Source organism: Neltuma alba, unplaced genomic scaffold (genome assembly GCF_004799145.2).
Source record: "Neltuma alba isolate B1F8T4 unplaced genomic scaffold, ASM479914v2 tig00003187_pilon, whole genome shotgun sequence".
NCBI lineage: Eukaryota > Viridiplantae > Streptophyta > Magnoliopsida > Fabales > Fabaceae > Neltuma > Neltuma alba.
Genome location: NW_021633178.1, coordinates 613,635 through 638,287, shown reverse-complemented (window position 1 = coordinate 638,287; position 24,653 = coordinate 613,635). Strand labels below are relative to the sequence as shown.

The 24,653-nt window shown below is 37.4% G+C and overlaps 4 protein-coding genes and 1 non-coding gene across 5 annotated transcripts; 2 read left to right on the top strand and 3 right to left on the bottom strand.

Moving 5' to 3' along the window:
- Positions 1 to 384: 384 nt before the first annotated feature.
- Positions 385 to 2,144, bottom strand: LOC114740749 (probable small nuclear ribonucleoprotein G). The gene is made up of 4 exons (XM_028928959.1): positions 2,014 to 2,144; positions 1,868 to 1,890; positions 766 to 887; positions 385 to 655 (listed from the first exon to the last, which is right to left on the bottom strand). Exons 1-4 carry the CDS (start codon positions 2,046 to 2,048, stop codon positions 593 to 595), a joined length of 243 nt encoding a protein of 80 aa, XP_028784792.1. The 5' UTR covers positions 2,049 to 2,144; the 3' UTR covers positions 385 to 592.
- Positions 2,145 to 2,219: 75 nt separating this feature from the next.
- TRNAP-CGG (transfer RNA proline (anticodon CGG)) lies at positions 2,220 to 2,291 on the bottom strand. The gene has a single exon. It is a non-coding gene; the product is annotated as a tRNA-Pro (tRNA).
- A 3,348-nt stretch (positions 2,292 to 5,639) lies between these two features.
- LOC114740833 (auxin-responsive protein SAUR50-like) lies at positions 5,640 to 7,786 on the top strand. Its single transcript, XM_028929080.1, has 2 exons — positions 5,640 to 5,714; positions 7,403 to 7,786. The coding sequence occupies exons 1-2, from the start codon at positions 5,640 to 5,642 to the stop codon at positions 7,784 to 7,786; spliced, it is 459 nt and encodes a 152-aa protein (XP_028784913.1).
- Positions 7,787 to 8,504: 718 nt separating this feature from the next.
- Positions 8,505 to 12,055, bottom strand: LOC114740832 (uncharacterized). Its single transcript, XM_028929079.1, has 4 exons — positions 12,014 to 12,055; positions 10,484 to 11,293; positions 9,686 to 9,854; positions 8,505 to 9,356 (listed from the first exon to the last, which is right to left on the bottom strand). Exons 1-4 carry the CDS (start codon positions 12,053 to 12,055, stop codon positions 8,899 to 8,901), a joined length of 1,479 nt encoding a protein of 492 aa, XP_028784912.1. The 3' UTR covers positions 8,505 to 8,898.
- Positions 12,056 to 14,171: 2,116 nt separating this feature from the next.
- On the top strand, positions 14,172 to 21,646 carry LOC114740739 (kinesin-like protein KIN-5C). Its single transcript, XM_028928945.1, has 23 exons — positions 14,172 to 14,320; positions 14,423 to 14,552; positions 15,202 to 15,360; positions 15,451 to 15,800; positions 15,880 to 16,018; positions 16,137 to 16,234; positions 16,382 to 16,538; positions 17,084 to 17,153; positions 17,260 to 17,336; positions 17,617 to 17,670; positions 17,767 to 17,847; positions 17,927 to 18,038; positions 18,110 to 18,196; positions 18,283 to 18,458; positions 18,959 to 19,120; positions 19,216 to 19,323; positions 19,509 to 19,667; positions 19,755 to 19,838; positions 19,941 to 20,146; positions 20,228 to 20,329; positions 20,576 to 20,685; positions 20,923 to 21,074; positions 21,186 to 21,646. The coding sequence occupies exons 1-23, from the start codon at positions 14,262 to 14,264 to the stop codon at positions 21,381 to 21,383; spliced, it is 3,030 nt and encodes a 1,009-aa protein (XP_028784778.1). The 5' UTR covers positions 14,172 to 14,261; the 3' UTR covers positions 21,384 to 21,646.
- Positions 21,647 to 24,653: the final 3,007 nt, after the last annotated feature.

The following is a 24,653-nucleotide window of genomic DNA, read 5'->3' as shown; positions in this document are numbered from 1 at the left end:
CAGATAGGCGGGGATAGCCTCACCATAGCCATCCATGCACTGAACGGGTTACAACGAAAATACGAGACGGAAGAGCAAATTTTGGGGGAGCGGCACAAGGATGATCAGATAGCGAGGAGGGGGGAAGAGGAGAACTGGTATGGCTTAGAACCCATAACCGAGAGACAGCTTGGAACAGATGTGTTCTAGCGTACAAAGGGAAGCTTGGAAAGTAGACCTTGGGATTGAGCCGGAAGCGGGAGAAATGCAGACCTCGGACGCTGCCCCTCCACTTCCAACGCTTTCAATCCCAAGAGGACGACACACAATAACGTGCGTTTTACCATAATAAATAAGCTGGCAACACGTGTGTGTGTGTGTGTGTGTGTTATATGCACGTCTCGCGCGCACAAAAATGGAATACATTAAAATTCAAGTCCAGCCAAAAGTGATATATAAACATCATTGAGTTAGGTCGATCTAAAGGTATTCCGAGCTGAGAACTTTGATTCGCATACAAAATCGCCATCATTCCAGTATTAGCGTATCTCAACCATATCTATTCAAATACACACCAATTCAAACATAACAAATGTGAACTAGAGTCTAGAAGTCACTGAGTCCTGTTAACAGGTTCAAGTGCCTCGACAGTGACTACACTATTTCCTCGGATAACCTGCAGCAGTAGGGAAAAATAAACTTAAGATTGATGGGATATGCATGCTAGAGGCGGTAAGATCTTTACTACTGATTGTAAAGCAGATAATAGAAAGAATAAGAACATACCACCATCCCTATGTCAGTTTTCTCGTTGCCATTCACCTCCACAGTATTGTCAACAACTAGGTTCATGAACTGGTCAAATCCCCGAAGTGTGCCAATGATCATCCGATTGGCATTCAGCTTAACTACATTGAAACACAATATGCATAAATTTGACAAGGCGATTTCAAAACGGTTTAACCATATAAACACATGCATGCTTCAAAACAAAAGTCATGGATAATAAGCAGCAAATACTGAAATGGAAGGGGGGATGCAAGCCGACAGATGCAGCTGTGACACCAAGTCTTTACACAAATAGAATTTCAACTTTTTTTTTTTGGGGGGGGGGGGTGCTCCTAAGATATCAGAATGCAAAGAACCTTGTGAAATCAAGACAATATAAGCAATGCAAACTACTTGACAGGTTCACAGCATAAATGTTTAAGATAGCATAGCTGCTGCAGTAGGAATGGAGGCAGAGGCAGGACAAATGCTAGCCCAACACCTCACCCGCTCCAAGGCAGGCCAAGGCACCCATCTCTGGTGCAGATGATGGTCATCTGATCCCGAGGACCTCCAAATGCCCGCCTCCGAGTCTTATAGGAAGTTAATAATTTATCCTCACCACAATCAAATGAACATAGAAAGGGGGAAGGAAGTAACAAGAACATGATCACAACATATCAATATGAAACAGGCTTCAAACTGAGACAGAAGCCGTGGATAGACTGTTTCACACGATTCTACAGATATTTCAAGATCCACTATTAATCTCCAGTCTTTCCTCTCATCTAGGCCAAAGTAATCAACCCCTCTGCTGTTTATTTTACATTATCTTCAAACAGTTTGAATGATTGAACTGCGGAGGTTCTGTTAGTTCCAAAGGACCAAAATGAAATATACACTTTGTGATGATACCAATGAATCCCAGGTGAAAATCTAGGGCATTCGGCTAGCCCTCAAACGAACTTTGAATTTATGCGAACAACATTAGAACGATGGATTGCAAAAACTACCAAGACAAAATCAACTCCAGAATACTGAATACTTCAGTTGCCCCAAGTAAGTTCAGCAAAAACTCCTAAGAAAATAGAGAATTCGAATAACACAAAAACAAACTTACTTTGGAGCTTCTTGTCCATATACCTGTCGAATCCCACAGAGAAAATAATAAGAAAAGATTAACACTGCTCCGATAAATGAGAACTATGAATAGAATGCAAATATGATGAACAAATTGAGGTACAACTCTATGAAAGCAGTACTTACTTCTTCAGATCCGGTGGTTGGCCTGACCTGCTCATGGTGGTGTTAAGTCTTCAGCGAGGGAGGACCGTGGAGACGGAGAAGGATTGGGGACTGAAAATTTAAAAACCCTCGCGCCGAAACCCTAATATGGAGGCCAACGCACTGCACTGCTGCGTAATTGGGAAAGGCCCCAAAAATACGACACGTCGTCAGGAAAAGGCTTACGCGGGGTGTTGCGAGAATCGAACTCGCGACCTCTCGCACCCGAAGCGAGAATCATACCACTAGACCAAACACCCAGGACGTTGAACGGCTACTAATTAAATATATAACAAAGATAATATACAAATTTTTCGTTTTGTCTTATTTTAACGTAACACACAAGCTTACGCAAAGTTAGCTCTGAGCACAAAATTCAGGGATGCATCTAGAACTCATCGCTTTTCTTTTTCCGGGATGAAAGCTTGGTAATGTAGGGTAGATGCAGTTAATTCTGGAATTATTTTATAAGCAAAGCTGAGGAAATTTCGTGACGGGCATTAATTTAATCCCTAGCATTCTAGTCCAGAATCACTCATTGATCTTGCCATTGAGAATTATAAGATTTTCCCAAGAAGGGTTGTCCGTCAGTATTATGGCTTTAATGGGGTGCAAACCCGCACTCAACATGAAAATTAGAGCACATAACGGGATAGTACTATCAATATCTCGATATCAGCATGCATAATCCATTAAAAAGCCACAATGTTTATGAATCATAAATCAACAAGTAACGCCGCTAATTTTTTTGGACATAATCGCACGCATTCCACGTTTAGTTTTAAACATGTGTAACAACTCCTTTCCTCAAAACATAAAGAGCTTAGCATATAACCCACTACTATGGTAAAAAAGAAATACTATTATGCTTGTTATGATAGTAGAAAAAAACAAGTAAACCTTTTAATACTGACAATTAAAATGTGGACAGAAACCCAAGCAAGTTACATGCAACCAAAGATCTCTCATTCATTCATTCAATCAATTCATTCTATTGGGCCTCCAAGCCTCAGGCTCGGATAAATAAAAAATCGCACAAAAGCTCATCCAACTATCCACATAGACATAGATTTAGAATTTTGTACAATAACAAGAACAGTCTCTGGCCAACAAGATAGAGAGTCAACATCTCTAGCTTACAAATGTGCTATGTCAACCAAAATATCTTCAGAATGACCCTACGCATGACAATATACAACTATCAATACATTTACACAAGCCAGAGGTATTACTGCTAAAAGTAGCTCAAGCCTTGGTGTCCCTCTTTGGAGGCGCACGCCTAGAACTTTCACCTGAAAACATTATAAACCACTAGGTGAGACAAAAGCCCCAATAACCAACATTTCTAATTCAGAGTACAAACTAACAGGTGCTCGTGAGGTGTCGCGTAGGGCAATTAATAAGTAATAATATAAACGATATCCATAACAAATCATGCAAGTGTAACGATCCAAACCATTACTAAATCCCTCACTTTGGAGGATTTTCAAGAGCCAAACCCGGTCTATCCCTTACTATGGAGGACCTAAGGAGCAAAAGGCCTATCCTTCACTATAGGAGACGTAAAGAACCAACTATCACGTGTTAATAGAAGCCTTACGACGTGGTAGTAACAATCAAGTCTCTCACCAAATCCCAACACATGCATCACGCTCAAACATCTCTACCAAAGAGTAAATACACCATTTCACAAGTAACTTCAATTAGTGGCATATCTTTCAGAAATTCCCAATGCATTCAGTATTATACAAAACCCCACAAGACAAATTTCTCTTTTAATATACAAAATACTTTAGAACACCATATATTACTCGGAGCATGAAAACATAAATCTACTCACAGTACCATAATAGCATATACAAAGGATTGGAAAGTGGTTACCTCTCGCCTGAGCAAGGAATAACAAACCACCAACAATGCCTCGTGCACAAATAAGACTCACAACCAGTCTACACAAGTACACAAACACATAACCACCATGCATTAGCTTTCAAACTAATAATATGACTAAAGCAACATTTGGGAACTCAAAATTCCCAACCTCAATCAAAACTCTACCCAACTCAAAAATGTATAACCATCAAGGCAACACTCCCAAAAACCACAAGAGATCATTATCATTCTAGTTCCCCTTCCAAACATCAGTCGAATTCATAACCTCAAAAACCCACTATAGGAATTCAACACCCAAACATCCAATTAGAATAATTGAAGCCATAACAACATTCTAAACCAATTAAGCATCCAATTTAACCCTCATTAGCATAACCCAATTCACAAAACTCAATTTCAACCACTACATTGTCAACCACTACATTGTCATCCTCAATCATGAATCTCTATTTTTCAAACCCTAAATTCCCAAAACTTCAAAATCTCTAAATCCAAGAAAACTACACCGATTAAGCACTTAAACTAATCCATAGCAATCATTTAAACTCAAAACAATCAGTCAAAAATCTCAATTCCATTAGAAACTAGAAAGCCCTAGGGTTCCCTCATAAAATCCTCAAAAATCCTAAGAGAAGGAGTAGATTAAAGGTTAGATTCACTTATTTGAGTTAAAGGACCCCTAGAAACACCTTCTCCAAGCCAAAACACCAAAACTCTAGCAGAGTACCACTTTTCTCCTTCAAATTTTCAATTTTCATACAACTGAACACCTCCATCGTATTTATAGATTTGAGCACTTCATTGCGGCGAACTCAGAACTTCGTTGCGGTGAACTAATCCCAAGAGGGATTTGTTCGCCAGAAAACCCTACTTTGCCGCGGTGAAAGTTTCCCGAGAGGAAACTCTCGCTCACCCAGATAACCTTCATCGCGACGTGCCCCCAACTTCACCGCAGTGAGGCCTTCCCAAGAGGGAAACTCCACTCATCTGAACAACTTCGCCGCGACGTCCCTTTGACTTCACCGCGGCTAAACCTTCCTGAAATGGCACTTCCCTTGGAACAAATCCTGAGAGGGATTTGTTCACCCACTCCTCTAATTCACTTAATCCCTAATCAGACATCAAGATTCAAGTTTAATCACTAAACTATATATCCTTAAAATCAACCAAAAAGAGTTACCAAGACTCAAGACGTTACAACATGCATGTGTGTATGTGTAATGGGTCCAAAAAAAAAAAGGCCAATCCAAAGGCCTGAAGAACAAGGATACAAAAGAGAAAGTATAGAGTATGCAATAGGAGATGCTCAATTGCAGGGAAACTATTTTTTTTTTAACCAGGAATTTCAAGAAAACTATTTGAGATTTTTAATATTAATTTGAAGTTAAAAATTTATAACTCACAAAACACCTCCAACCTAAGTAGGAGAGAAGGGAAAACATGCTGGCAAAAAGTTAATCAGTCCCCAGTCACTAAGAACATCAATCATGAGTCAGAGGGGCTGCGATGAATTTGAAATATCCTGGCAATATAAAAGCCGTATTGATGAGTGATATATATAAATATATTATAAATGCTTCTCCAACCGTAAATTTTGCCCTAGTCTCAGTTCTCACCAAGCTCTTGTATAACTCGCTTAAATTTTGCTTGGTACGTCTTCTCATACATTTTAAATTCAAAATCTTGCTTAGAATATATGAGTACAGTACGTAGACATGAACACCGTTAACCAGCGTTTCGTCCTTTGTGTGGCTCCCCGGACCCGTGATGTGTCGAATCTTGAGCGTGAGGCATTCATCAGTTACGTGTCCCGTGGATGTTATTGATTTTCCGAGTTTCTTAATTACAAAAACAACTTTAGTTAATATTACCTCCAGTTTTTAATATAAAATTTTTTTAAATTTTGATTTTGATTTTAAATATAAGATATCAATACATTTTATTTTTCATATTTATCTATTTTATGATAGTACTTATAATAATGGTAGTTCGAACCGATATACTTGATTAGCAAGAGTCAATACACTTGATTAGTAGGAATATTTTGGACAAAATAATATATATCTATTACAAATAATTAATTTAATAAATTTTCTTAATCTACTCAAATTAGTCAATTAACGCTGATATTAAGGACTAGATATAGTAATATATTTAAAGAAAAAATATTATGAATCGAAAAATGGGTCGAACCTTTCATTATTGAGAACTTAGCTAGTTATAATATACTAGCATGGTACTTAATATAAGAGTTAATTGGCAAATTTGAGTAGGTTAAGAAAGTTTGTTAAATTAGCTACTTGCAATAAATAAGTATTGTTTTCCTTAAAATATATTTACTAATCATATACATTAGCTAAAAATACTACTCCTCCGTATTTAATATAAGACCCATTTAACTAATTTGATTAGATTAAGGAAGTTAGGTAAGTTAGTTAATTATAAGAAATGTGACACGTTTTTCCTAAAATACCATAATCATCTTTCTTAATACTCTCTCTTCCTCTTCTACTTGATTATGGTTGAGAGAGTATCTATAGAGGTAATTTAGAGAAAATTAAAAAATATGATAAATGGGTCTTATATTTAGGACCAAAACCAACTTAACAATTTGGTCCTATATTAAGGACCGGATGAGTATTTGATATAATATTTAACATGTGCAGCTCTCATAATGACCATTTTGAAAGAAAAAAAAGATAGCAAAATATAGAAAACAAAATGAATTTGAGACTTATATTTAAGATTACCTTATATTTAAAGACAAAGTTAGTAGCATGTACGTGCAGGGCACTGCAGTACGATCACTTTTAGTGGACAGGAGACCTTTCATCAAACATATAACAATGTCAAAGCTTTGAGTTTTTACCTATGCCACATAACTAAGTGATAATCATTTATTTTCTGGTCAAACAAACACTAAATAAAACAGTTTCTTCTTAACTTTATTATTATTTATATTTGATTGGTTTTTAGGCGATTCTGGTACGCCACGGGATGCGCATCGTTGGTTTGACTCATTCCCTTGGGTGCAGAATTGCTTCCAGCCGACAAATGTGGAGTACGAAGTGAAACTCGCCAACTCTTCACCATTTGTACTGCTCGAAGGTGTTGGCACCTTGGCGTGCCACCCACTACTAATGGCTATTCTTTTGGTTTTACCATGTGAGATAATATCTTCTGTCCTTTTAACTATTCCTTAGTCAAACTCACCCAACAACCACTTCACACCCTATTAGTATTTTATACCTTAAAGAAAAGGAATGTTCTGTTAATACGCTTAAAAATCTTCACATGTCAGTCATAGATTCCCAGAGTTTCAAAAGTCAAGACGTGACACCTTCAAAATTTCAACCCCAATGCTTTGGTTACGATCCATCCCACTTCACATGATATATAAAAAACTAAATCCTCCTTTACACATAGCCAGCGTACGTACAATAATCTTCTGTATTTTCTCTGCTTCTTCTTCCCCCAGCGTGCCTTGCTAGGGAAGCAGATGATATCGTTTAAGAAATTGGCCAAAAAGGTGAAGGCTGTTGGTGGGGTTGACCCAGATCCTGTCTACCATGAGTATTTGCTCAGAGGACAGGAGGACGAAACCGCAAATAACAGAACCCCGACTGGCTTTTTTGCACTCTACGTGGGGGAGGAGCGCAAACGACATGTCGTTCCAACCAGCTATCTCTCTCATCCACTGTTCAAGATGTTGCTGGACAAGGCATACGACGAATACGGGTTTGATCAGAAGAACGGCCTGGTTGTTCCGTGCAGTGTTTCAACGTTTCGGCAGGTGTTGAATGCAATAGAATGCAGCAATGGGAGGTTTGATCTGGCCAAAATTTTTGATGAGTTTCCTTGAATTGCAGTGACCAAAAGCTCTTTCTTTTTTTCCGGGAATCAGAACTACAGATATTATCTTTTGATATTCGCAGGGCTACATGTAAGCTCTGCAGCATATCTAGAAGTAAGAGATGTACACGGTCGTATAAAGCATGACCTATAGCTAGAAGTTCCCTGGAAGCTGTTGATACAGACAGTTTTCAAGTAGGAATGATCTGACATGTAACTAGTTCCTGGTATGTTCGAACTTTGAATTTTGGTTTGTGAACTTCTGCAAACACGTTCCCTTCCTTCTCAATTGTTACAATGACCTTATTAATCTAATCAAATGGCCGTGTTCGCGATCTCTTATTCCGAAATACTGCTCACTTATCATTTGGACATTTGTTTAGGGAACTTGCCATACTATACTAATCAAGCTCTTCCCGCTTAATTCAGTGAGTTCGGCAATTTTTTTAATGTCTTGAAAGCGCGAGAAATTGGAAATGTAACGTGGGGGGTCCCCTGAGTAAGCCTCCCCGAAATTATGCTGGCTAATTAAATGCATGCACGGAACCAACACGAACGAACATAGACTTTTCTCCGAGTCTACAAGTAACATGAAGAATCACTTGCCAAATTCTCTCGTATCCAAATAAAAACATAGACCTTTGGCCCAACAAAAGAACATTGACCCGCTTATGCTTCCGCCCTTCAACATAACAGATTTTAATCTAGGATAACACTGCGCGCTAATCTTCACGATGTCAAAAAAGGTTTAAACAGGCGATCAGTTTACATCGGGGAGGTTTTCTTGAACCTTGTGCTTGTCTTGGAAGATTTACGGGTAGACTGACATAAATTAATTCAGCTACACGGTTTGTTGAAGTTTGAGATGAAAATAAACACATGAAAAATACCCATTTTTAGTGATTATATAAGAATTGAGACCGCATCTTTGGTCTCAATAAACGGTAGTTCATGTTTCTAATACCCTGGCATCTTTGACTGAGCTGTTCTCATTTTCCCGGCGTGACAATATTTGCTCTCGATATATCATGCAGGAATTGGCAACTTCATTGAATCACAAGGCAAAGCTAAGCAATGAATTGGTCGGTGCATAATAGCCATGACAGTTCAGTTTACCGATCTTCAATTAATGTGACCAGCATCCACTAGGATTTTCTTCATATGATCAAGTAGTTTCAGTACCTGCTCCCTAGAGTGAAGGGGTGACGGATATACACATGTGCAATTCAGCATTCCATTCCGTATGGTGTCAAATATGGCTATGGATGGCCCCACGCCATGGACGGAGGAGCAACCCTCATAGTCTTCCAATCCAACCTCTTGATGCATTTTATCTGACTCCGAATCCTGGATGACAGGGTCTTCAAACACTGAAACTAGGGCCGTTCTCAATGACGATGACGGTGTCAAACCTGGGCTGTCAATGGCTTTGCACATGAGGTAGTTGAGGTCAGACATGTCTGTGAAATGCTTGTTGCAGTTCTTAGCATTCTCAAAGGCCATGTAACTTCTTCTTGCCAGCTCCCATAGAGTTTCTCCGCCCACATCATGTGTGTTTAAAATGGCAGAATGGTAGAATCCTGAACCAAATAAGCGATTTGTTAGAAAGCTGCATGTGAACCATATTGCTCTATAAATCTAAGCTCTTAGCGCAAAGATCGATGCCTGAAAATTGGGAGTATAGTCACATGGTATTCGATAAGTATCACAAATCCCTAATGACAGTTTTGCTCAGGACTCAGAGGACAGGACAAAAGAATTAGCGCTCAATAAGTTACTTCAAAATGACATAAGAAAAGGCTCAGAAACTGCATTTTCAGATTTTGTGAACCAGGGCGGCGTGATGTACCAGTAACAGAAGCATAGTGAACCAAAGAAAAAAGTGTGCTAACTAATTTGTGTGCCTTACCGAGGTCATTGCCGTTAAGGATTGGATCTAGAATTGAGCGGCAATCAGTGAGAGTTACTACAGCATATTTCTCTTTCTCAAAATCAGGACGCTGCTTAGATGCCCATGAGGCAATCATTGCAGCTGCCGCAAGTGCCCCACAAAGCTTGATTCCTCTTGATTTGCATCCCTACATCATATTTCATAATTAAACTGAATAATTACATTACCAAACCACACGCAAAAAGCAGCTGTAATATATCACGTCGGAGATAATAGAACTCAGAAATATACAGATTATGGGGCATTTGGTACTTGTCAAAATGACTGCCACATTGCTATGAAACTAGGTCACTTTTTTTGGCTCCCTATTGTTGGACAGAGAGACCTGATCACACTAAAAGAAATCGTACTTTTGTATGACATGTATTAAGGAAAAAAATTATTAGACCACAGCAGCTTCATCACGCTACTGAGTTTTCTTTCACAAAGTAATTCTTCATTACTGTAACATCAAATTGATTTAGTTCTGACAGCAAAAATTTTGTCGGCCAATTTTTCATTCCTAGTCAAATTACTTCGACATGTGATGTGATTTTTGCACCCCCACAGTCCTTTGCGAGTCAAAACAGAATGGAGTTATCCACATCCCTCTCATCTTCAAGAAACATTTTCTAAGATATAAACGAGAGACTTGATTCCGCAATAAAAAAATAATATTCGAGGACAATTTCCTGGTTCTTGATAGGATTTATGGATAAAGCCATTATTAATTAACGTAGCCGGAGTTATCAAGTGGAATAAGAGATAGTAACTCACGACAATTAGCCTCTCTGTCTCGTCCCTGTCCAACTGCATTTTCGCCACCTTAGAGCTTCTCGGGGAATGAGCATCCACGAAATTCAAATTCGAGAACCTGAAAGAGTTCAAGGAATATCCAAGCACGTCCAATCCACGCGTCCAAAAAGGCTTGTTCGCCTTCCCCTCCGGAATGAGATCCTCAATTGCCAACCTGACCTTTCCTTTTCTCTCTAATTCCATCTCCGTCCCTTTCCCTTCTTTCACTCTTCCACCCACTCGCTCCGGCAGTTCCTTCAGCAGCGCCACCGCTGCCGTACGGTCGCATGCTGACGTGTGCAGCCGGAGAAATACGGCCCATTGTTGATCGCTTACTGTGTAGAGGCTCGCATGGAAGACGTCAGTGTCGGCGGACATTGAGCCGCTATGATCACGCCACGAGTTCCGATTCAGCTCGTACTCGAGGATCCGAAGGAAGGGGCTGCTGGGCCGATCGTTTGATTCACTCCCGATGATGCGAGACGTGTATTGCAGATCAAAGGGTGTAATTTGGATGTGAGGATCGCGAGGAGTGATGAAGTGAAAGGTGTTGGTGGAGGCGTCCAGACGAAGCCTTGAGCGAAGGATCGGATGGGAATTTTGAAGACTGCGGAGTGCAGTTTGAAGGAGTGAAACATCAGGGGATTTGGAGAGGAGGAGACCGAGAACGGTAATCCCAGTGCCCGACGGGACGGACCTGCACCAGCTGTACTCGGTGCCGCCGACGGATCGAGCGGCTGATTCAGGCATCGAAGGCGGGAGGAGGGCGGCACTCTTCACTCGTGTTGTAGACTAGAAGGAACAGATGCAGCATTCAGGCCCCGGACATCAAACAAACAAACAAAAAAAGTAGAGTGGGAGATAACGATAAGGAAATCAATAAGATTGAAGCCGCTATCGATAGCTACGACTGAGTGAGACCCATGGAGCCCATTGCTGATTTTTCTAATACATGTTTGTGCTGTTCTGGCGCAAGAAGTCGGGGAAAGTGACCAGCTCGAAGAGCGACAGATATTGTAGGCTGCCTCTTAAATCAAAATAAAATAAACATAATATTTTATAAATGATGATTAAAACAATTAATTGCATTAGGAGGCGTTTGCTTATTTTCAAGGGGCGTTAGATATTTTTTGTCGTATATTCTTATATTTGATAATGGTAATGAGAGAATAAAAACTAATATGATGTTAAATTTAGTGTAGTTAGTAAAAATAATATTAAAAATCTAATTTAATGTCAAGTTGGCGCTTTTAACTGTTTTTATTTGTATATATAAATTAGATACAGATAATTTATAAAATGAATCACAGAGAGTATTTAGGATTTTTAAATAGATGTTGTGAATTTCGTAGGTACATGAAAGTATATAAAAGCTGTAAAATTTAAATCTCTTGAATTATATCAATAATGTTCAACGTGCATGCAGCGGAGTCAAGATGAAATCTTTCGTTTTCAAAGATGAGATGATGACTGTAGATGGAATCGCTTATGCTTTTCCCCTTAGGGACTCACGTGTTGTTTGCATATTGCCAATTTGTGTGTATTTTTGCCCATGATTCGTGGCGCTTTCTCTTTCGTCCAGACTTGAAAAAGGATAAGGGGATAACGGGCAGAAAATCTTTCCAATTTCAGCGTCCCCTCAGAAGATCAGATGTGTTTATATATGCGGTATAAAATATATAAACTCAACGCTGTTCATAAATTACGAATCACTATAGTAGCAGTATGGTTTATTCTAAATAAACTTTAAATACATGAGCACAATATGTGCGTGTTTATCGATCATAATAAATTAATAATTGACTTTTTTTTTCTTGTATATTTGATCGATGTCTTTCAGCTTATGCACCAACAATCTGTATTTCAAATTAATATTCATCGGTTCGTTAAGAGTAATCGATATGCAATAATGATTTTACGTGATTATTTGCATTTGATCTAATGGTAAATCCCTTTTTTTTTTTTTACTAGTCTTTTTTCTGGACGTCCTCATTGGTATATCTGGCGCAGTAGGAGGCTATAAGCCAATATCAGTATATCCTACAGTGGGTCCGTTTGGCAAGGCTTATTTGGATTTAAAAGCAGTTTATTTTACTCATAACCCCGGTTGGCTGAAGATGCTGTGTTTGGCTGAGCTTAAAAAAAAAAGCAGCTTATACATTTTAAGCTACAAAACGGGCGGTCAGGCTTAAGCAGAATTTTGTGGCTTATCTCCTCACTTTAAGAGCTTATTTTTTTACCGTTGGAAAGTGTGGGGGGGTTATTTTACTTCAGTAGCTGGGAATCTCTCATTTTTCTTCGCCTCATTTTTTTTCTTCCGCCTCAGCTCTCTCTCCTCGCTTTTTTGTTATATTATCTCAATTCATTTTTTTCATCTTCCACTTTGTATTTAAATTTTTTTTTATGATTTCTCTTAAATTTTAAAATTTAATTCACTTCTTCATATTGATTTAACTTAAATTCATTGTATTATGTGAAATCAATTTTTTTATTATTTTTCATTCTTTATTATAACTCATACTCATTTTGGTCATTTTACAACCAAACTTACTTTTACTCAATCATAATTCAAACAACTTTTTACCAATTTTACTTTTGCAAACTAGCTTATCTGAACTCTAATCCAAACACATTCAGCTTATCCAATTTAGTTTTTACCCAACTTCACTTATCCATAAGCTACTTTTTTAATAAACAGCTTATTCAATTGCTGATCTAAACGGAGCCAGTATCTAGAGGCCCCAGAAAGTGACAAAGAGGAATAGATAATGTTGGTGCGAATCCTTGCGCTTGAAATCTGGCCACAAGTAATTGATCTCCCCCCCGGGGGGGCGTTTCTCGCATACTAGCTACTTAAAAAAAAAAAGAAAGAAAGAAGAGCACCTAAAATTAATTACGTTTAAAAACTCTCCGAAATTACTTTCATGCTGGTTAAATCAATTATAAGTCTTTTCTTATGCCTTGACATGTGAATAATGTAAGATTCTATACATCTATGCAGTAATATATTCATATACTGATGCCTTCGATTTTTAATAGGATTCTATACGATTAAAATATCTCAACTGAGAGGTAATGATTCTATACAAATCCGCTCAAGGTCCGCAGACTATCTAACATGCGTATGTTATACAAATAAATGTACAAATGAAAATATACATATATTTATACAGTCAGCAGATGGAAGAAGCATAAAATCCCCGAGATCAATCGGTAAAACTGTTTATTTTCCCCCCTGAACGACAGCACGCAGGAGTTTGGGATAGTTTCGCCCAAGGATGAAGGAGACGAAGCTGGATTGATTATGGATACCTAATGGGCTGGGCTATAAGCCCAATGCAATTTCACTAAATTAAAGAGCCCAATCGAATTACCCAAAAGCCCAATTGAGTGCGCCGTGCCCCGTGCTCACTTTAACGTTGTATTGTTCTTTTCCCGGTGAATAATTTAATACATCTGTTCGAAGCTGATACCAAAGGACAATTCGCAAAGGTCATTCGAAATTTAGGGGTAAAATGGTCTCACCGGTGCACCCCATTTGAACAGTTTCATATAATACCGTCAGATCGGGAGTCCACCATCTGAGCCGTAGATGCCAGATAAAAGGCGAGAGCGGCTCTCAAAATTTCAAATCTCAAACCCACCCGCTCTCCCACCGATTCACGCAGAGGCGGGAAGAGAGAGACAAACGAAATTCAGAACCCGATCTGCTAACGAAAGAGTGAAGTTCTGTGGTGATTCTTGCTCTCTAGGATCCACAATGTCCTCTCGCGGAGACAGAGAGAAGGGCGTCAATGTTCAGGTTCTCCTCCGTTGCAGGTATTCCGGTCTGATTATACAATGAACCTTGATCATTTATTTTCAAGCTCCTCGACATTTCAACTAATCGGACGACATTTCTGTTTCTCATGTAAATTCCAGGCCATTTAGCGAGGAAGAGTTGCGGAACAATGCACCACAGGTTATCACCTGCAATGATTACACCAGAGAAGTTGCGGTGTCTCAGAACATTGCCGGCAAACATATAGACAGAGTTTTCACATTCGATAAGGTGTTTCTTTCAACCCAATTTTTACTTATCATTACCTTCCTCATTACATTTACTGAGGTGAAAACTAGCTTTCTCCAGGCAGCCCACTTGGGTTTCTCTACTTTTGATTGTTTTCTGGGGACACAGTCATGTCGGTTCTATACTGTTAAACGAAGGCAGAATGCTAAATGAGCCATTCTTGTTGAACATCAGAGCAAATGATGTTTCTCCCGTAGGATCCAGGGGAATTTTTATGGACAAAAGGTGAAGCGGTTCAGCTCCAACGAGTTCATTATATTGAAAATGAGTGCTACCGGGCGATGTTATTGAATTCGTATTTACGCGCAGGCTTTTACTTTGGATTAGCTTTTAAACAGTGCTTATTGCTTATCTTGCCTAGACTTTTCCTTGATGAGAAATACAATATTGCTTGGCTGAAAACCAAGCATTCGCCAAGTTCTGTAGCGATTCGCCTTTCCTTGTGAGAATGGCCAGGTTCGGCATCTTTGAGATTGAGAGTGTGTACGCATTTTTAACCTACGCATTGTTTTACGAAGAATTCGAATAAACTAAATGCACTTTGGTTAACTTCTTTTGAGGAATAAATATCATAAATGTGTCCTGTTTGAGCCTGTAAGGAATTCCAAATGATTCATAGCATATTTCGCAGGTTTTTGGTCCTTCTGCAAAGCAAAAAGATCTTTATGATCAGGCTATCATCCCGATAGTAAATGAAGTTCTTGAGGGGTTTAATTGCACCATATTTGCATATGGTCAAACTGGCACGGGGAAAACATACACAATGGAAGGCGATTGCAAAAGGTCAAAGGTATAATTTAGTGTGTTCTCAAAAGGCTAATGGAATTGCCACTTGCTTACTCATAATTCATGCTTACTAAGTTTACAAACAACTTTGCAGAGTGGGCTGAATGGAGAGTTGCCTCCAGACGCAGGAGTAATACCTAGGGCTGTCAAACAGATTTTTGATACCCTTGAGAGCCAAAATGCTGAATATAGTGTGAAGGTCACTTTTCTAGAATTGTATAATGAGGAGATCACTGATTTGCTTGCCCCTGATGAAATTTCCAAAGTTGCTTTGGAGGAGAAGCAGAAAAAGCAGCTGCCTCTGATGGAAGATGGTAAAGGTGGAGTTCTTGTAAGAGGTTTGGAGGAAGAAATTGTGACAAGTGCTACGGAGATCTTCACTCTTTTGGAAAGGGGCTCTGCCAAAAGACGTACTGCAGAAACATTATTGAACAAGCAATCAAGGTAACTGTTGCCTTTTGTTTCTGGCTTAGACAGATAACAAAGTTCAATCTTTTATTGATATTTAATTCTCCTGTTTCAGTCGGTCACATTCCTTGTTTTCGATAACAATACACATAAAGGAACCAACCCCAGAAGGGGAAGAACTAATAAAATGTGGAAAGCTGAATTTAGTGGATCTAGCCGGCTCAGAAAATATTTCTCGTTCCGGTGCTAGAGAGGTAATACTTTTCATGTATATTGCATGCGCAAATGAACATGTGTTCCATTTTATATTTACTTTTAAGTTGTCTTGGAAATTAAGGTTAACAAGGGGGATTTTATCTTATCTATTGTTAGGGTCGTGCAAGAGAAGCTGGAGAAATTAATAAAAGTTTGCTTACTTTAGGGCGGGTGATTAGTGCTCTTGTGGAGCACCTTGGCCATGTTCCTTACAGGTTCTTTCTCCTGCAATGTTTGATTCATTTTTATTGTAGAAAACGATTTAGTCCTTCTTTTTGTCTTTCTGAGTTGGCATGTGTCCGCGCCTATAATAAGCGTCTAATATTCGGCTAGCATGCTTACCTAGCAAAATTGGAACTCAGGGATAGCAAGCTGACGCGTTTACTGCGTGATTCACTTGGCGGGAGAACCAAGACCTGTATCATAGCCACTGTTTCTCCAGCTGTTCATTGCTTAGAGGAAACGTTGAGCACACTGGATTATGCACATAGGGCAAAGAACATAAAAAATAAACCCGAGGTGTGTTACCGCAGGAGGACTTCTGATTGTTTGTATTTTTTTATTTTTTTATCCTCCATTCATCCGTACAAATCATTTATGGAGTCTTCGAGGCAGAGTGAGACGCTCTTTCTATTTTGATCCATTATTCCTATGAAATATGTGCTTATGTTTACAAAATCTTTCAAAAATTGGTTATGTGTATTCATTTAGTTCCAGCGGGATGTGTGTCTTTTAACTTTGTAAGTGACCGAGGAATTGCTCAATATTATTTTTCATTAGCTGAGAGTACGTGCCTTTCCTTGTTATGAAGCATCATTCGAATGGAATGTTAAGCTTCTATTCGCTATTCAAGCTGTTTACTATATGCAATCTAGATATTTCTTACGGATTAGTTTCTATTCGCGATTCAGAGGGGAAAGTTCGGCTGTGTGGATTTTATTAATGACGTATGTTGTGTACTTAGGCATTTTTTATGAGATTTTCAGTTTCAATTTAGCTTGGAGGTAATTTTCATTGTACCTCTCTCAATGATTCTCCGTCTTATTCCTTTCTGTTTATTCTAGGTTAACCAAAAGATGATGAAATCCACCCTTATCAAGGACCTTTACGGAGAAATCGAACGCCTCAAGGCAGGTGAGTTCTGTTGCGCTTGTCAAAGAGCTATTTAGACTCTTCAGAGTAGTCTCGTGTTCTTTAAGGGACATAAGAGCATCATCGAGGAAATTTTGATTTTGACCAGAGGTTTACGCTGCACGGGAGAAAAATGGAGTCTATATACCGAAGGAAAGATACTATCAAGAAGAGAGCGAAAAGAAGGTTAAAAATTTTTCCCGTGTTTATTTTGCTTGCTTCCTCTGTTGTTGCTTTGCTATTTACTCATTATGTTCACCAAGAATAGTACTCTTCACGTAATTTTAAGTAGTGAATATTGGGAAAAGTTTCAGGTATTTAATTTCTTTAGAATGCTTATTATTACTTCATATGCACTAGTACTTAGTGTATAGGACTTCAACTGAGACATTTATCTTGTTCTTATTATCATTCGTAGAAGGTTACCGTTGAGTCCTTCCACTGACGTGTGTTTTCCTTGTGATAGGCTATGTCAGATCAGATTGAGCAGATGGGGATCACATTAGAAACGCATCAGAAGGTTTTTCCCCATCGATACTTTTGGCTATAGAAATGGTTATGGGCCATCTTATTTTTGTATTCTTATCCTGTTTCGTTATTGGCATGCTTCCACCAGCAACTGGAGGATTTGCAAAACAAGTACGTTGATCAGGTTCGCCAATGCTCTGATCTGAGCCAGAAACTTGATTCCACTGAGGTGAGTTATTCAGGTGCTTATTCTTTACAGTTATAGAGTCCTGCGCGCATTCTCATCCAAAAATCATAAAACCACGCAGAAAAGTTTGAACAAGACTAGCAAATTGCTTGCCAACACCGAGGAAGAACTAAATAAATGCCGTTATACTCTGAAAGAGAAGGATTTCATCATTTCTGAGCAGAGAAAAGCAGGTATGTATGACTGTAAGTTTCCATCATTTTTCTTACTTCTTAATTGTGCTAACGTTAATTATGTACCGCAGAAAATGCTCTGGCTCATCAAGCATGCGTATTGCGAGCTGATCTGGAGAAAGCCCTCCATGATAACGCCTCATTGTTTTTGAAAATTGGTAGGTCATATTTTTTTAATGCACCGCTTGATTTTTTTATTTTTTTTTAAACTGCTTAAATCCGTATCTGCCGTTGTCCATAACAGGTAGAGAAGACAAATTGAACACAAGCAACAGAGCCCTGGTGAACAATTTTCATGTGGACCTTGTCCAACAAGTTGGTTCACTTTGTAATACCGTCACAACATCATTGGCTCGACAGAATGAACACCTTCAATGCGTGGAAAATCTGTGCCATTCGTTTTTAGGAATTCACGACAAGGTTTGTAAGACAAATTTCGGTTGCATTTTTTCTTGCCTTTTATCCCGTCTCACTATTCCTTTTCTTGAATATTTCCTCTAGCTTCCTCCCCCCCCCCCCCCCCAAAAAAAAAAATCTTCTAGCTTTTTATTTCTCTCAGGTTATTATACTCTCGCCGTCATAACCCATTTCAAGTTGCAATGGATCATATATGATGCGTTATCAAAATAATTATATATGATGCATTATCAAAATAATTATATTTAATACATTTCAAAGTGTTTTTAAATTTATGGTAAAATGAAATGATATAATTAATTTTTCCAATAAAATTTAAGGAGGATAGTTTTGAAAAGATGTTATTTTTGGGAGAAAAAAAACTTATCAATTAATTTTATTTTAACTGATCACCTTAGTCTGCATGATTCGGTTAAAAGGGTGAACTAAAGTTCTCAATCTGGTTCATGATTTTGCATGTCGTATTGTCTTCTATTCTCGTATTGATCTTTCATCACCTGTAGGCGGTAATTGATGTTAGAAAGAAAGTGGCTGCTTTAAGGGCTTTGCATAAATCTCATGTCGAGGCAATGCAAAATGTTGTGCGTTTGCACAAGGCGAACTCTGATGCTACTTTGGATGAAATATCATCTCTTAGTGTCTCGAATTGTCATTCTATTGAAGAAGTAAGCTTAGTTCCGTTATGTGTATGGCGCTTATTTTTCGTTTTTGTTTGACGCTAATTCTTTTTTTTTTCTTTTGAATTTTTTGAATGAATCAGTTTCTCGCATCTGAGGTCGCCCAAGCAGGTTCTATATTTGATGATCTTCATAGTTCTCTGACAACTCAGCAGGGGGAATTTGCAGCTCTTGCAAGGGATCTACGACATGTGCGTGGTTTAAGTTTCGCCCCAGCCTACCTTATAATTTTTATATACTTGGTCGCGTCTTTGTGGTTTTTGTTTCGCTATTTTATATATCCCCCATTCTAAATAAAAATAATACTGTCTTTACTGATTTGATTCTTTCTCTGCTGCTGGTGTTTGTTCTGCCTTGCTGATTTCAAATTAAAAAGAGATTCAACCATAGCTTTGAGCAAACAAAGGAGATATCTGAGTGCACTCAAGAATTTGTGGATAAGCTTTTGGAAGAATCTAAAAGGCTTGAAAATTTTGCATCACAAGCCGATGAAACGCAGACAAAGAGCATCGCTGAGTTTAAAAAAGTTTACGAGGTAATAATGTGATGGCGGTAAACTTTCTTGAAGATGGTTTATTGGTATTGATATCTGACATGTCACTGTCGATCTTATTGTGTACAGGAGCAGTCCAGATCTGACGCAGAGAAGCTTATTGCTGATATGACTGGTTTAGTGTCTAATCACATTCGTCGGCAAATGGATCTGGTTAGTCTTCGGCGTTTCTTTGGTTGTGTTTCTTTTCTATAGGTTGTGTATTCCTATACCTCCCAATTAATTTACATGACGGAATTATGGGAGAACTTGTAGGTAGATGCAAGGCTTGTTGATCTTAGAGAAAGTGGCATCGCGAGCAAGTCATTCCTGGATGGACACGTGTCATCAGTGGGAGAAATTATGACTCATGCGAAAAGGAAATGGCAGGCCTTTTGCACGCAAGCTGAAAAGGATGCCAATGACACTGCTGATTATTCTGCAGTTAAGCATTGTCGCATGGAGGAACTCTTGCAGCAGAGGTATCTGTCAATTTTTCCTCCTCGATCTCTCGATATTGTTATTGACATTCTTGCTTAAATCTGTTTAAATCCTTTTTGTAGTTTTGGCGTGATTGATTCAGCGCGAGAACACACAAAGAAGACGCATAAGGCTGTTAATGAGATGGGGACCGAACACGTTTCCAGAATGGAGTCACTTATCAGGTGTGTGGTCAGTTGGCTCTGACGTTCACAAGTGAACTCTAGTCAATGCGCGGCAAGCACTACCCATTACTAATAAAACTGTTCCAAACAATATTTATGCTAACGCAGACACACGGTTTTTCTTCTGCGCCTTTTGGTCTACTCTCTGCGTATACTGTTCCCGGCTCTGGTGTCGGTTTTCCCAATAGAAGTCGACTAATTTATCGGTTTCATGCGTTGTGATTAATATCAATCACCCCGATACAGGAATGCTTCTGATAGCAACGCATTACATGACACGGAAATCCATTCTGCCCGGGTGGCTGCAGAGGAAGATATGGCAAAGAACAGTGAGGATACCCTTCAGCAATTTGATGGTGAGTATAGTAAGTTGGAAATTGATCCTTTAGTTCCTGAATTTTTTAAATTTTTATTCCCCAACACGCATGAGAATGGCTGCTCCACTTTTAAGAGTTGATTTTCCGGTTCATTAGTTGAATTGGTCGATTCGGTTTAGTTGTGGAAATGCCATAGTTGCGGACTTTGTGAATTTTAGATTTTTAAATGTATATATTTTGCATTTATATTATCATGTCCTGCAATGCCTTGTGCAGACCTCGATGTGAAAGAGCGGGAAACCATATGTGGAATGTTAGGTGTCGTCAAAACTCACACAAACACACTAGAGACTTTTAGAGAGGATCACACTGGCCAGGCTGATTCTATTAAAGAGAAGGCTCGTGAAACTTTTGGGCAGCAATATCGGGTACGTCTCCTCGGCCATCCTATTCAGAAGAATGAATTTACATATTCTCAAATGAGCCTTTTAGATATTTATCATTTGATTTTTCTTTTCTTGTTTCGGTGTGTCTTGCAGGACTATGAACCCACTGGGAGTACACCAATCAGACAAGAGTCAGATGTTCCGAGTAAGGAGACAATAGAGTCCCTAAGATCCTTGCCAATGGAATCTCTGCTTGAGGAATTCAGAGAAAACAATTCTTATGATTCATTTGGTGTAAAGGAGTTGAAACCATCACTTATTCCACGTTCTCCTCTCAGCCAGCTAAACTAACGGAGTGGGATGGGGGACTTGCTCCTTTATGCCCTTTAAGGGATCAAAATTGTGTCTGTAGCATCACATCACATTGTTTTTTTTTTTTGGCAACCATTGAGAGTTGTAACCATGTATGCTCGGATGACATAGTGTAATGCGGATCCCATCTGGGGATCTGATTGGGTATGAAATTATGATATTTGTAACATCTTCAACTGTCCACATCACTATTAAATTATCATCATTTGTTGAGCCTCTTGCCACTGGAGGCATTGTTTCTACTTTCCTTTGATTTTCGGGTGGGTGAATTGAAAGTCATCTCGCTCCTTTTCAAGGTCCAGAATTTCCCGAACATTATTATTCGCGCATAGACCTGTTTACGAAATCGAATGTTCAGATTCGAATAACAGCAGATAAATAAATAGACGGACCACAGGAGAAAGCAAAATCCACCTAGGAGCCACTACTTTAATAGAAAAAGCAAGCTTGGAGCTTGGAAATTATATTACAGATAGTTAAGTAGCAAGATATTTCTCCAAAAGTATTCGCTTAGACCCTGCTGCTTGGGCTGGGTATTTGAATTCACTCAGATGATGAACCTGCTTCGTTAGGTAGCCTACACAATGAATACCAAATTTCTCAATTCATTAATTTCTGATCTCAATGGATGACTGATTCCTTCCTATATAAATTATCAGTTAGAGAGCTTTTAAAAAAATCCGTAGAAGCAACGACTTTGTGAAAGCATGTTGTTTGCCTACTTGCAAGCCAGTCAAAAGTGAGGGTAGTTAGGGCGAGGTGGATTGAGTTGACTTTGCCTCCAGTTTAGTGCCCCACCCAATGAAAGCTTCGCCCATTCACAAGCCGAGCTAGGTTCGGCATGGTTACGACTTAAGAACGATCTGACAAAAGATTAAAAAAATTAAAAGGAAATAGAAATTAATTTCATTTATTAAAAAATAAAACTACTTTGGCTCGAAAAATATTTCTAGAAAAATAACATTAGGATCAAAAGTAAAATGTTTTGAAACATTTGGATGCTCGATAATAATAATTTTTTTACATGATATTGAATGAAAAATTGATTTAAAATTTTATTAAATTAAAACAATAAAATGCCAAAATATTGTCCGGTGTCCATCATATATCACATAAAATATACCTAAAAAATAACAAGAAGAAGACAAACATAAGTTCGCTAGCATTTATGTGTTAGCGCGGCTAGACTGCCCAAATTATCATGTAGGACTGGGCCACATGAACACTCCCTCTTTAGTTCTAAAAAGGACGGGTGTCAAAATGGCGTAAGCTTTATTCATTAGTCTCCATTTCACTTTACTTGTCACAAAAAAAAAAAAAAGCTTTTGCAGAGAACCAAAAATCATTAAATGAAGATCAGGTTTTATAAAACCAATCTATTGTTTCTTAAAATATCATTAATATTTTTTAAAGCAAATATTAGCCATGGTTTAATGTATTGTTAGAATCATAAATTAACAAAAAACAGAACAAGAAATTAATATTTTCTTAAAATATGAAATTGATAAATATTGTGAAACATTAAAATCAAGGGAGAATTAGAGAGAGGGAATGATATTTATTGAAAAGGATCATAAAAACTATAATTGTTTAGAAGGACCAAATACCAAAATATAAATTTAGAAATATTGTTTTGCCCCTAACTAAACCCCCTATATTCTCTCTCACCATATCTTGTAATTATCTTTTTTAAAATGAAATAATAACTTCTTATTCATATTAATTCAAACTAATTAGAATTACAAAGTCAAAACCAATTGTAATTAATCAAATTAAATTAATGACCGACACTAATTAATTTATTTTTCCATCATTTTTAATCAATAAAACTTTGTTTAAGCTTTCTGAATGATGAAGTTATCAAAGTTATAAAAGTCAACCACATTTTTATTTATTTATTTCATAACCTTTTTTTTTTGGCAAGGTACTCTTATTTTATTTCAGGACATTAATTATGAATTTATAAACCCAGCCCTTAGAAATAAATTGAATCATATTGGTTAATAAAATTACAAGTTTCAAATAAAAAATAGCATATAAAAGTCATTATATCAACCGGTATTTATCATAACAAAAGTAACTATAATAGTTTGAGTGCCAAAATTCAAATTTGAGTCTACATAAATATAAAAGATAAAATTGAAAGAGATATCTCTATTTAGACTTGATAAAAATTTGACCTAATAACACCAAATATTAAATATTGAATAAAAGAGCTTTTTATTTGGGTTAAATGTTTATTATATCTTTTCCCCCTATATTTTTTTTAAAAATAAATTCTCAGTGTTCAATTTCATACATAAAAAGACTTGAACTTGTATCATATTAACGATCAATGATATCAAAATCTGAGAAAAATATACATGACATACCAACATTTACCACACAATATGAACACATGAGGTGGTAACATTCATTAAAAAAAAATTGCTACAATACTTTTTTATTTTTATAAGTTATGAATAAGTTATACATTATTTATTATTATATTTTTTTAAATTTGTAATTGTATTATTTAAGAGGATTCAATTTAATCCTAAATTGGGATTATAAGGCATGAAACAGAATAATAGTATGAAAAGCAAAAAAAAAAGAGTTTTGTTAATTAAAAAAATGATAGACAAATAAATTAATTAGTGTTGATTGTTAATTTCATTTTACTAATTAGAATTGCTTCCTAACTTTGTAATTTTGATCAGTTTGAATTCTTCATTATTTCATTTAAAAATAATATAATAATAGGATATGGTGAGAGAGAATAAAGGAGATTCAGTTAGGAGCAAGATAGTATTTTTAAATTTATATTTTAGTGATTGGTCTTTCTAAATAATTATAATTTTTAAAATCCTTTCGAATGAATATTATCCACAATAGATCCCTCTCTCTAATTCTCCCTAAAATCAATATTTTTGTGAGAGAGAATGTGAAACGAAAGGAGTAGTTTATTCTGGCAAAAAAAAAAAAAGAGAATCGAGTAATTTATTATTACATTTAGACCCACACGCCACACGCTATATAAGTTATTTAATAAAACAAAAATTTAAATAATATGAAATAAACATAGTTTTTTCTTTTTATTGATTTGGATTTTACCTTCTGGCGGGGGAAAAGAAAGATTTGGATTTTACCTGTATTGAAGTTTTCAGATACGTTTGGCAAGTTCTTAATTGAGAAGTTTGAAATTAATTAATTATGATTCATCATAACTACTATTACATTATTGATCGTCATCTCAATTTATTAAAATTA